The 13,285-nt window shown below is 49.6% G+C and overlaps 1 protein-coding gene across 1 annotated transcript in view; it reads left to right on the top strand.

Moving 5' to 3' along the window:
* The window catches only part of ABCA13 (ATP binding cassette subfamily A member 13), a 374,957-nt gene that overhangs the window by 101,908 nt on the left and 259,764 nt on the right, over positions 1–13,285 (top strand). Inside the window, exons 23-26 of the mRNA XM_042927326.1 lie at positions 3,538–3,732; positions 6,007–6,171; positions 7,106–7,283; positions 11,300–11,439. Of these exons, the coding sequence (XP_042783260.1) occupies positions 3,538–3,732; positions 6,007–6,171; positions 7,106–7,283; positions 11,300–11,439 (678 nt within the window). The remainder of the gene's footprint in view (positions 1–3,537; positions 3,733–6,006; positions 6,172–7,105; positions 7,284–11,299; positions 11,440–13,285) is intronic.

Consider the following 13,285-nt stretch of genomic DNA (forward strand, 5'->3'; position numbering starts at 1 on the left):
AGACACTCCACCATCTCTAAAATCAAAAGTGTCACTCTCTGCTTCTGACGGGACACGTCTCTGCCGCTTACACACATGTATTTTCAAACCTGCTTCACTGGATTTGTGTTAATCCCTGCCCAAGTGCCTCTTGCTAGTTGCAGTCAATTTTTCTAAACTGCAACGTATTTTTAATCCTGGCTTTCCTTCACAGAGTGTCTTGTTGAGCTCGCCTTGCCCGTCACAAGGGACAGGAGCATATTTCGGTATTTATTCAAGTCGTGAATGCAGGAGGGTGGCCACCCCTGTTTATCAGTTTGTCTGGGCTCTTAAATCAGCTGCAGTACGTAACCTGGGGTCCTGGCATGTCCTAACCTAATAACTTTGCTGTCCAAAGGAAAGAATTCTTGGGGCGCCTGGCAGGCTCAGTGGGTTAAGCGTCTGATATCGGCTCAGGTCATGATCTCACTGTTTGTGAGTTTGAGCCCCGTGTCAGGCTCTGTGCTGACAGCTCAGAGCCTGGATCCTGCTTCGGATTCTGTGCGTCTCTCTCTCTGCCCCTCCCCTGCTCGCGCTGTCTCTCTTTCCAAAATAAACAAATGTAAAAGCAAAATAAAAAAAAAAAAAAGAATTCTGTATAGACGTGGCTCTTTTGACTCTCCCCACGTGGTTTGTGGCCACGGCCATTTTCTTCAAGAGTTCCCAGATAGCCCACGGGTCAGAATACATCCAAGGGACTGACCCTGCCCCATGGTGGTGATTCCTGAAATCTGCTTTAAGAAATAAAACTCAGGTAGATGTCATTTCCTCCGTGACTTCCTAAATAGTGTAGATGGTAGACCCATTATCATGTGGAGTCTGGAGAGGGGAAATGTTCTGGAAGTGGAGCCAGCCAGCCAGGGGGAGCGGGGTCTCCCGTCTGGACCTGTAGCAGAATTGGGGCCTGCCTCAGTGGGCGAGGGGGGCCATTACTGCTGCCCTAGGGGCCAGCCTGCAGCTCACGCAGGGCAGAGATAACCCATGACATCAGTTACTGGGAGAGCCGGGGTCAGGGCCCAGCTGCCCCCAGGTGCTCATGCCCATCCGTGGCTCATAGCTCATCGGCGGTTGAGCAGGTCTGAGCCCCGCCACCCCTGTCTGTACGTGGAGCATGGAGTTTCCACCCTCTGCTCTCATCTCGCTGGTGGCTCCACCGGCACAACTTTGACACCACGGACTCGCTTTCCCCGTTTCTAGTCCTTCTGCATCATGGACAGTGTTTCCTTTCTGGTTGTAATTAGTCTGAGAGCAGCAAGTCTGAGTCTAGAACGGTCAGCTGGGCAGAGTCCAGGCCGTCCCTGGGGTGCCCTGGGCTCTCAGCACAGGGACCTGCCTGCCGCCCCACCCCCACCCCCCTGCTGGGCCCTCCCCTCCCCCCACACCAATGTGAAGCAAGAGCATCGGCACACCGATGTCCCTGTCCCGGATAATTGGCCAGTCAGCCTGAGTAGCACAGATGAAAGACGCCCGTTCCACTTTGACGAGGACTCGGGCGTGGCATTTCCAGCCCAACAAAAGTGTTATTTTTGTTTAACTCCCCACCTGCTCCCACCTGCTTCTGGTGTCTTCCAAGCAGGAAAAGTGGACTTGGTGAGATTCAGGAAAGATAAAGAGTAAGGTCTGGAAAAGCACAGAGAAGTGGATGCAGATATGCCGCAGGGCAGAGCTCTCGTGTGTAGTCGTTCTGTGACAGGGCATGGGACCTCCACGTTTTGGTTAAAGAGGCGTATGCAAGTTTTTTAATGTTTATTTTTGAGAGGGAGAGAGAGAGAGAGAGAGAGAGAGAGAGAGAGGGAGGGGCACAGAGAGAGAGCAAGAGAGAATCCCAAGTGGGCTCCGCACTGTCAGCACAGAGCTTGATGCAGGGCTCGAACCCATCAACCCTGAGATCAAGACCTGAGCTGAAATCAAGAGTTGGACGCTCACCTGACTGAGCCACCCAGGCACCCCAGGCGTCCACAATTTTTAAGATGTATTTTTGCTCTGGGACAAATGGTGGCGTTAAGGAACCTTTCTCAAGTTGTGTCTGGATCCTACATGTCCCTTATGAAGAAGGGCACCTTGTTTAAGTAGGTGTGAAAACACTTAATGTATCTCAGAGATTCAAAATGTACATCAGTGATAAATGGAGCATCTGGCCATTTGTGCCGGAGGACCCAGGAATATTTGGTCAAACCCCAGTCTAACGGTTGCCATGAAGGTATGTTTTAGATGAGATTAGCATTTACATCAGTAGACGTTGAATAAGGCAGATCAACCTCCATGGTGTGGGTGGGCCTCGTCCAATCAGTTGAAGGCTGTAATAGAAAAGATTTTAGGTTCCCAGAGGAGGAGGGAATTCTGCCTCTAGGCCCAAGCTATGACTCATCCCTGGGCCCTCAGCCTCCCGGCCCACCCTTTGGATTTTGGACATGCCCCTCCACAATCACGTGAGCCAATTCCTTAAAACACCCATGTACACGTCAACGCACATCCTGTTTGTCCTGACTGATAAACCTGATTGATGCAATCTTCTGTTTCCTTTTTTTTTTTTTTTAAGTTTATTTATTTATTTTGAGAAAGCAAGAGAGAGCGCAAGCGGGGAAGGGGCAGAGGGCGGGAGAGACGGAATCCCAAGTAGGCTCCACGTTATCAGTGCAGAGCCCGACATGGGTTTCCAAGTCATGAACTGTGAGATCGTGACCTGAGCTAAGACCAAGTGTCCCATGCTTCACCGACTGAGCCACCCAGGTGCCCCAACAATCTTCTATTTCTTAGTGGTTTTCCTGGGCTCTTTATGGCATGGTATGAAGGCGTCTGATGAGGTCTGCCTGCTCTTGAGGCTCCTAATAAGTGAATAATGGCTTCTGTTGGGTCTCACTTGGCCTGAATGTGTCATGCAATCGGAGGCATTGTGGTATAAACATACATGGGAAGTCCGGTTTTGAAATTGGGCTTTACACCTTGCCCTGTTGTGAAGGTCACGGTTGAAAGCCGTTTGCAGACGGGGTCGTGCCTCGGAGCCCCTCGCAGAGGCGTGCGGCGCTCGTAAGCCAGACGATGATGCGAGTGGCCCTCAGCTTCTCCTCTGAATGTGGATGCTTTTCCTTTTCAAAAACTTACCACAAGCTTGGACGTCTGGTTGTCGTTGTGGAAAGGGAGGCGGAAGAGAATGATTTCACACCGACAGCTGAAGAGCGAAGGGTGCTTGACTCCAAGTGTGGACTAAGGCTCCATGTCAGAGCCTCAGGGAGGCAAGGGTGGCATGCATGGGCCCTGCGGGGCGGAGGGTGGTTGGTCCTGTGGCGCGGCCCCCGTGTCATCAGAAAGGGCAGATTGTTTCAAACGTCGGAGAATCGTGTGCACATTTTAGGAGCGTGTCCGTTCGAAATGCTTGAAAGCACACAGAAGTTTGCTCTGTCAGCAAATCCTCAGCCCTTGTGGGGGGCGGGCTGTGGGGGGCTCCTCGCTGAGGAAGCTCCGTGCCTGGGGGCTGCGTGTCCGAGGATGCTCCCTTCTGACCCTCCCGCTCTGTAACAGGTTCTTTGGAGCGTCCTTGCGGTGGCTTTGTCTGGAAGGTGTGATCTAGACGCCCTTCGCCTGCTACTGGCGTTTCCCGAGGACGAGAAGTCGGGGTCTGCGGTGCGGGAAGTGTGTACCCTGCCCGGGCCCGAAGTGTATTCCCTGATTGTGTCCATGAGTCAGAATCTGAATCTGCGGAGTTTCATTTACAAAGTAAGGGGGGTGACCGTGGTGGGGGGGGCTGACATGGGAGGTGTGGCGTCTGCAGAGGGGGCCTGCCACGCGGCCGTGGGGGCCCAGCAAGGTGCACACCCCACCAGCCTCCGCCAGCCTCCGTGTCTCCTGTGCGCTGACTCTGGGGGGGGGTGGCTTGAAGCAAGGGGTGCCCAGGAGACCTCCCAGGGGGCCCCTGGCATCAGGCCTATCGGGACGTGTGGCACAGCGGTGGTGGTGGTCAACGTGGTCAGCACAGAAGGACCAATAAGGAAAAGCCCTTCCCCATGTGGGGTTCCTTGGGGCTGTGAGAGCCACCCCGCGAATCAGGAGCTGCTCCCACCCCTCCTTGGCCTTGGCCTTCTCTGCCCCATTATGTCCTGAGACCCACAGCCTCTGTCCTGGGAGCGTCATGTGCCCATCTCTGCCAGGCCCTGGTCACTTGGGGAAGCAGCTCATTACCTGACCCACACGCTCCCGCACATGGCAGACGGGACAGTGTGTGCGGGAGAGGGTTGACTGTGGATGGTGAGCACGCTAACCCGGGGGCGCCCCGGTTAACCTCCAGTGACCCCCCCTGTGTGGGCGGTGAGCACCACTAACCCAGGGATGCCCCGATTAACCTCCACTGACCCCCCTGTGTGGACGGTGAGCACGGCTAAACCAGGGGTGCCCCCATTAACCTCCAGTGACCCCTCCTGTGTGGACGGTGAGAACCACTAACCCAGGGGCGCCCCGATTAACCTCCAGTGACCACCCCTGTGTGGACGGTGAGCACCACTAACCCAGGGGTGCCCCGATTAACCTCCACTGACCCCCCTGTGTGGACGGTGGGCACGGCTAAACCAGGGGTGCCCCCATTAACCTCCAGTGACCCCTCCCGTGTGGACGTTGAGAACCACTAACCCAGGGGCGCCCTGATTAACCTCCAGTGACCTCCCCGTGTGGATAATGAGCACCACTAACCCAGGGGCGCCCCGATTAACTTCAGTGACCCCCCACCGTGTGGATGGTGAGCACGATAACCTGGGGTGCCCCTATTAACCTCCAGTGACCCCCCCCTGCCGTGTAGACGGTGAGCATAGCTAACCCGGGGGCGCCCCCATTAACCTCCGCTGACCACCTTCTGGGCTTTGCCTCTTCTAGAAGTTCTTTGTCTTCTGTCCTACACTGAGTCTTACGCTTCCAGAAACTTTGCCTGTGCCCTTAGGGACCAGCCTTGCTCCACGTTCCTCCCCAGGGATGGATCTGCCGACATCTGAGCTCATCAGAGGTGACACAGGTGTTGACAATGGCAAAAGTGCTTCCAAACTGGGGGGACGGCTTTGGGGTCAGGAAAACAGGGGGTTGCCTTCCCAGCCTAGTTTCTTCGTGGTCCCCCTCCCTCTGCTGGGTAATTGTTAGGTTACACACGCACACACATTCATAGAACAAATACTTTCAGATCAAGTATATTTAAAATGCACAGGCAGGAGGGGGGCGCCTGGGGGTCTCAGTCCATTAAACGTCTGACTCTTGGTTTCGGCTCAGGTCATGATCTCACAGTGCATGAATTCGAGCCCCATTTGGGCTCTGTGCTGACAGTGCAGAGCCTGCTTGGGATTCTCTCTCTCTCTCTCTCTCTCTCTCTCTCTCTCTCTCTTTCTCTCTCTCTCTCTCTGCCCCTCCTCTGCTCGTGCTCTCTCTCCTTCTCAAAAATCAATAAATAAAAACCTAAAAAAAAAGAATTGTTTTATTTTCACTCTTAAAATATCCACTTTAGGCATCTCCAAGATAAAGAGAAATACTTGGAAATTGATTTCAATTAAATTTTTTTTAATGTTTATTTTTGAGAGAGAGAGAGAGAGACCGCAAGCGAGCAGGGGAGGGGCAGAGAGAGAGGGAGACACAGAATCCGAAGCAGGCTCCAGGCTCTGAGCTGTCAGCACAGAGCCCGACTTGGGGCTCAAACCCACAAACTGCAAGATCATGACCTGAGCTGAAGTCGAAAGTTTAACCGACTGAGCTCCCCAAGGGGCCCCCGATTTTAATTTTAACAACAGATTGTATTTCTTCCTGGTTTACGTTTGAGCATTGCTGGCGTAATCAAGGGTGTGATGAAAACCTGAACCAGGTGCACGCCAATGAAGAGGACGTTGATACGGCACAGCCAAGACGTCTCCCTAGTTCGAGAGAGAATAAAATCCAATAACCAGGCTTTCACTGCTCACGCAAGGCTCATGAGAGTAGAATGTACAATGTTGGTTATTTCACGTTGTGTCTTTTCCCTTTGAGACTCTGATGCCTTTGGAAGCGAGCAGAGTGCTCAGCTCCCTGTCGGACGTGGTCTCCAGGCTCAGCCACCTGCTTGCCAAAGCCGGCCACGTTCTGGAATACCTTCCCGAATTTCTTCGTGTGAATAAAATCACTGCCTTGCTGGACACGCCCGACTTTCAACAGGTGTGTGTTCACTTTTGGTCCCCGGGGAGATATTCAGATTTGCTGCTTTGGCCTGTATTTGTCTTCCGGCATCTAAAGTTTGCATGTGGCAGCAAAACATAGCAATGGGAGTACTTTCTGTGGCTGCGGAGACAACAGCCTGGCAGGAACGCTGGGCATCTCCCTAAAAACCGGAGGTCGGAGACTTCGTTGAGCCACATCCCCCCCACATGGTGGTTGGAAGGGTTCACGCATCATCTGTGAAGTCTGAAATCCCTACATCGTGTATGAGCACACATGAAATTCCACAGGCTTGTTTAACTTCATCCCGAGAGTTAATTGCTTTCAAAAACCTTCACGTTTATTTACATGCAAATAATTGGCTTACGAAGTACAGATTATGTACTGCAAATACAAACACAAACTTGAAGGAAGTTAGTGGGGTGACGGTAGCTTTTGCTTGGACGCCGTCTGCCTGGACGGGATGCGCGGGGAGAGCAGGTGCGTGGGGACGTGCAGAGAGAGGTGCACGGTGCGGTGCGTATGACAGGGTCCTCAGCCGCCTCGGGTAGGACAGCGCTGTGTTCATCAGCTGATGGGCAGTTTGGAAAGCTGTCAAGTGTCTGGGGGAACTCAGCGGTAGACAAACGTGAAGAACATTAATTCGCAGATTTAGCGATCTTTTATGGATTGAGCATTTATCACTGGACTGACCAGGATTTGCTGGTGCCCGTGCGTGCACGTGTGCGTGAGTGTGGCCTTTGTGTCTCCTAATGGGTTAAAGTCCAGAAAAATCACTGCACGTTTTGTGGGGTGTTTGGAGGGCAGAGAAGTCTGAAGCCCAGATTGCGTGCTCGGGCGTGGTGAACGCCTTGTGTGTTCAGCTGGAGACAGGGCTCCCTTTCAGAAGGTGGAGTCCCTGTTGAGCGATACCTTATTTGCCTCATGTTCTCAGGATCCACAGAATGGCCAGGCCAGAAGTTCAGCCTTCGGTTCTTTCCAGTCCGTGATGAAGAAGCTTTGCAAGGAGCCTGCGTCGTTTTTCAGCGGCTCCAACTCGTTCATTAACTTGCCCAGAGTTAATGAGCTCCTGGGAGGGGACAAAGAAAAATTCAACATTCCCGAAGATTCAAGTAAGGCGACAGTAATCTGTGTTTGCATCTTGGCCACGTGCCCCGCTCTGTGCTGAATGTTCGGTGTGAGGGTGGGCACACACTGGCAAAAAGTGGTTCCCCTCCACCTTCTCAGCTGTCTCTCTCCGCTTTCACTGAGGCTGCACATGTGGACGTGGCTTGTGGCTTTGGAAGCCCCTGGCACCCACCCACACCAGCTGATCCTCTCCCTGTGTCGTCAGGGAAATGACACAGGTCTTCTTGTATCCGTGTCTTAGATGAGACCATCGTGATTCAGAGATAAGATCACATGGCCAAAAAGGCATCACTTGTTCAGGGGTACTGGCACGCTTAGTCTGCCTTTCTAATTAAAACATAGCCACTCTTTTTTTCTTAATTTTTAAAAAAATGTTTATTTGTTTTTGAGAGAGAGAAAGACAGAGCGTGAGCAGGGGAGGGGCAGAGAGAGAGGGAGACACAGAATCCGAAGCAGGCTCCAGGCTCTGAGCTGTCATCACAGAGCCCGACGTGGGGCTCGAACTCATGAACTGCGAGATCGTGACCTGAGCTGAAGTGCGATGCTTAACCGACTAAGCCACCTAGGCGCCCCCAAAACATATCCACTTAAAGTGGGGCCAGGAAGTCGCTTATCCATCCACAGTCCTTTGCCACTGAGTCTCACAGAAGACAGATTTGTAGGTGGCAGCATACATTTCTCCTTGTTGTAGGATCTCACCACGTTGCAGGGACCAAAATGGTGCTCTTGGTCTCCGTGCCTGGACCCCCTCAGTGGTACTGGTCAGCTGGGGCTCCCAATGGACCAGGGTGTCAGGGGTGTCTGACTCTGGGGCTCCCAGTCCTTTTAAAAGGGTTTACCTGATTGCTCAGCCAGGATCATCTTCTTTTTGAGAAATGCCAGGTCAGCTGATTGGGGACCTTATTTACAGCTTCAGCATTCCTTCACCATGCCTGGGAAACCCACCCAGGGGATGGCATCTGTCATCCCCAGCTCCCGTCCGCAAGTCAGGGCATGAATGCCAGGGGCCATGTTGGGATTCTGCCACCCGCCCCCGATATATATACAAAATCTATTATATTACAAATTATGTCTTATATACTTACATATATAAAACATGCTATATATTACAAATTATGTATTATATATTTGTATATATTTCTTTACTATGAAAAATGTAAATCTAAATCTCTGTTTATGTACCGTGTGCATGGGGTGGAGAGAGTCCTGGCAGGACCAAGGAGGAGGAGGAGGGGGCATTTTGTGGAGCTGGAGGCGTAAGGTGTGAAGCCACCTCACAGCAAACTCAGAGACAGTGTGTTCATGTGCTCATCAGCGAGTGGATAGTTCAGGTAGTTACAGATACAACATGATTTGGCAGTATAAACACACATTATGTTGTTAATATCTGATAATTTTTGTTGTCTGCTTCTCTAATTCTCATGTCTTCTTTTTTTTCTTGAGCTTGGGTTTCTTGAGGATTTTTTATTTGCTCATGAAATCTAATCATCCATCCTTCCATCCATTCCTCCACCAATCTATTAATTCATCCATTTATCCTTCCTTCCTTCCTTCCTTCCTTCCTTCCTTCCTTCCATCCATCCACCCATCCACCTATCCATCCATCAGTCCACCCACCCACACATCCATTGATCCATCCATTCATCCATCCATCCATCCATCCATCCATCCATCCATTCACCTATCCATCCATCAATCCATCCATCCATCCATCCATCCGTCCATCCATCCATCCATCCATCCATCCATCCATCCATCCATCCACCCATCCACCCATCCATTGATCCATCCATCCATCTGTCCATCTATCCATCCATCCATCCATCCATCCATCCATCCATCCACCTATCCATCCATCAATCCATCCATCCACCCATCCATCCATCAGTCCATCCATCCATCCATCCATCCATCCATCCATCCGTCTATCTTTACATCTATCCATCCTTCCATCCATCATTTAACCATCCATCCTTCCATCCATCCCTCTATCTATCCATCCATCCTTTCATCCATCCATTGATTGATTCATTCACACACTCACTCAACCATTCATCTGTCTAGTTATTTAGCCACCATTGAGGACCAGTCTTTCTTAGTGCTTTCATACATTGTATTTCAAATGATTGTCACACTCACCACAGACAATATTAGTACCCTCATCTTCCAGAAGACATGCTGGAAGCTCAGAGAAAGGTAAATCACTTACCCAAGTTCACACAGCTCACAAGTGGCAGATGTCAGGATTCCTGGTTTCAAATTTTTTGTTCTGTACATAAAATTGTTACTGTTTACATCAAGCTGATAATTTGAAATATAACTTTGAAAAATATCAATGAGAACAACCTTTATAATTAATGGTTTCAAACTTCATTATGTATCCATGCTCTTAATTTATATCTCAGGGAGTTCTTTCTATCAATTTTATTGTACTTGTTGAATAAAAAAACGTTTTTTTTCCTTTTCAAGTGGACAGTTTGGGAAGATGAAATTAATAGTGGAAGTGATCACAACAGCAATATTCATACCTTGGGTGTTAGGAATCATGGTATCAAAGCTAAGATACTTCCATTTTTTTAAGTTATTTTTTAACGTTTACTTAAGAAAAAAAATTTTTTTTAATGTTTGTTTATTTTTGAGACGGAGAGAGACAGAGCATGAGCAGGGAAGTGGCAGAGAGAGAGAGGGAGACACAGAATGTGAAGCAGGCTCCAGGCTCTGAGCTGTGAGCACAGAGCCTGACATGGGGCTCGAACTCACGAACTGTGAGATCATGACCTGAACCGAAGTCGGACGCTTAACCGACTGAGCCACCCAGGTGCCCCTTAATGTTTATTTTTGAGAGAGAGAGGGAGAGACAGCATGAGCAGGGGAGGGGCAAAGAGAGAGAGGGGGATGAAGAATCCAAAGCAGGCTCCAGGCTCCGAGCTATCAGCACAGAGCCTGATGTGGGGCTCGAACCCACAGACTGTGAGATCATGCCCTGAGCCGAAGTTGGATGCTTAACCGACTGAGCCACCCAGGTGACCTGAAATATTTGCATTTTAAATGTTCTCTCCAGGAGTAAAAGAACCAGTTGTACTAAAGTACTCATCACTACTTTAAAACCATATATAAGAATCAGTCACTAAGCACTATGGTGATGAAGGCTCTACCCTCATTAAGCACCTATTCGGTTAGACAGGTTAGTTGAGTAAGCCCTCAGTTGAAACCAGTTAGCACCACAGCAATGATGAAAGCCACCTTAAGGAATCAAGGGTGGAGTGAAAAGAAGGTGACTTAATATATCAAAAACAGTAAGTTCAACACTTCTGTGTAGGTGCAGGGAAGAAAATTCAGTAACAAGATATGAAGCTAATTTCAAAAGAAGAACCTAATTCTGTTCTCAATCCTGTAAGTGTTGACAGTTTTCTAGATTAAAGATCAGGTGCATTTCTTTCTATTACTTATTTTCAGGTGTCTTAAGGATGACTTAGTTTGGACACGTGAAGGTCATGCTTTCCTTTCTTTTAAAGTATTGAAGCAAGGGACGCCTGGGTGGCTCAGTCGGTTAAGCATGTGACTTCGGCTCAGGTCATGATCTCACCGTTTGTGGGTTTGAGCCCCGCATCGGGCTCTGCGCTGACAGCTCAGAGCCTGGAGCCTGCTTCAGATTCTAGGTCTCCTTCTCTCTGCCCCTCTCCTGCTGGTGCTCTCTCTCTGTCTCTCTCAAAAATGAACAAACATTAAAAAATTAAAGCAAAAACAAAAAAAAACCCAAATATTGAAATAAACATGGTGTCCCAAAATTTCTTCTGAGACAAGAGACGCCAAAGACAATGACAAGAAAAATTCTTGTGGAATTTACTGCCCAAATTCAGAATTGTGGCATGAAAAATGTATCTAGATCAGTCATTGGAAAGTGTCGCATCATGGATATGTAAATGAGGGTTACTGTTAGCCTGGGCATCCCCTATCGTGAGTAACTTTTTTGTTTGTTTGTTTGTTTAAATTGTGGCAGCACCATTTTGCTTGAACCTCTATCAGGAAATTCTACAGTCTCCAAATGGCGCTTTGGTGTGGTCCTTCCTAAAACCTGTATTACATGGAAAAATACTGTACACACCAAATACTCCAGAGATTAATGAGATCATTGGAAAGGTAAGTCTGAATGAATGAGGATGTTACAGATCGGGAAGAAATCTTTAAAGCTCCATAACGTTCTATAGATTGGAATGCAGATGTTTTTGTGTGTTGAGTACGGTCCATCTTGGCCTTTTCCTACCCTTGCTGTTAACCTTGGTTGGACGTGCCAAGGGGTCTCTCTCCTGGGGGACACTTTGGGGGTGGGAGGTATTATTTGGAGCAGGTGCACTGGAGCAGGTGTTTTGCTTGGTGCACCCGGTGCTTAAGGAAGAGTCAGACCCCACCTGTGTGTAGTCTCGGCCTGGTGAGGGACGTGTCCCATTCGATTGTGAGGCTTTGGCGGCCTCACCCTGTGGAAGAGAGGCTGGGGGGGGGCAGGCAGCTCTGCCTCCCCAGGAGCAATGCCAACACTGCAGGGCTCTGTTTTCCCTCTCGTACCGCCTCCCACCTGTATGCTACGGAACTCGGGATGGTTCACAGTCACACTTTGTTCCGAGAGGATTGTGCTGTATCTTGTGTGGTCTTGTTTTCGTGTCTGGGGGTGGCTCGTGAGGAAGCCTGCAGGCACCTTGAGGGGAGCTTCACAGAGAACACGTGAACCGTCTGATCCAATGCTCAGACCAGAAGAAGAGAAGCCAGGTTGTACTGGTGATGAACGTTCCAGCTTCAAGTAGTACTAACGTGAAAACCAAACAGTTAAGTGCTGGCGGCGGTCGTACGAGGAGGTGTGTTACTTTTGGTCCAGGTGGACTTTGCACATCCCCGTGGTCGCCATGAGAATGCCCCAAAGCTCCGTCCCCCCGTGACACAGCTCAGGGGCTGTCTTTGTCTCCATGCACTCTGAATGTGGCCCATAACTTGTTTTCATCTGGAAAGCATCATCTCGGAGGGGTATTTACTGAAACTCTGACTCTTGCAGTGAAATGATGTTAATCTCGATAAACAGCAGGAGTGAGTCTTTTCACAAGCTACTCCTAACAGGCCCGGAGCCAACGCCAAAGTTATTCCAGATTCCCTTCGTGGTTAAGCTTTTAAGGGCTGTGGTTTTTTTTTTTTTTAGGAATTTCATAACAAATGACTCTCTAGAAAGCTTTCTTGTAAATTTCAATTGTTTAAAAAGAAGCTGTGAGTTTCTTTTTTTGATTATATGTTATATATTTGTGGTATTCGTAATACATGTGTTCTAGTGTTACAGGAATTAGTGTCACAGCTTGCACTTCTGAAGAGCTCACCCTGCGGTGGGGAACGAGGAGACAGAGAAGCGAAGGAATAAGTTAGATGTGATAGGAGGGGTGTGTTCAGTGTGGCAGGATGCAGAGACCTGAGCTGCTCCTCGAGGAAGGAAGGGTTTGGAAAAGCCTTAGGAGGGCAGGGCGTGTCTGCCTCTGTCGGGCAGGGGAGCCGGGACAGAGGTATGGGGAGGGATTGAGCCCTGTGAATTCTGAAAAAATGAAAATTCTTTGTTTTTTTAAAAGTGTATTTATTTATTTGAGGTGGAGGGGGGAAAGAGGCAGAAAAAGATGGAGAGAGAGAATCCCAAACAGGCTCCATGCTGTCAGCACAGAGCCCGACATGGGGCTCAATCCCATGAACTGTGAGATCGTGACCTGAGCCGAAACCAAGAGTTGGACGCTCAACAGACTGAGCCCCCCAGGCGTCCCTGAGAACAATGAAAATTCTGGAGAAACCAGCAATTTCCCTGATTCTTGCTCCTCCCATGTGAGATGTTACAGGCAGTACCAGGAGCTGGCGTCCTTCTCACGCGTCCAGTGTGACTGGCGACTTTGGATGTGGACATCCTGGTTTGCACTGATAAGGCTGTCTTTCTGGCATTGTAGGCAGGGTGCGTTATTCTGGCAGT

The sequence above is a fragment of the Panthera leo genome, chromosome A2 (assembly GCF_018350215.1).
Source record: "Panthera leo isolate Ple1 chromosome A2, P.leo_Ple1_pat1.1, whole genome shotgun sequence".
Lineage (NCBI taxonomy): Eukaryota > Metazoa > Chordata > Mammalia > Carnivora > Felidae > Panthera > Panthera leo.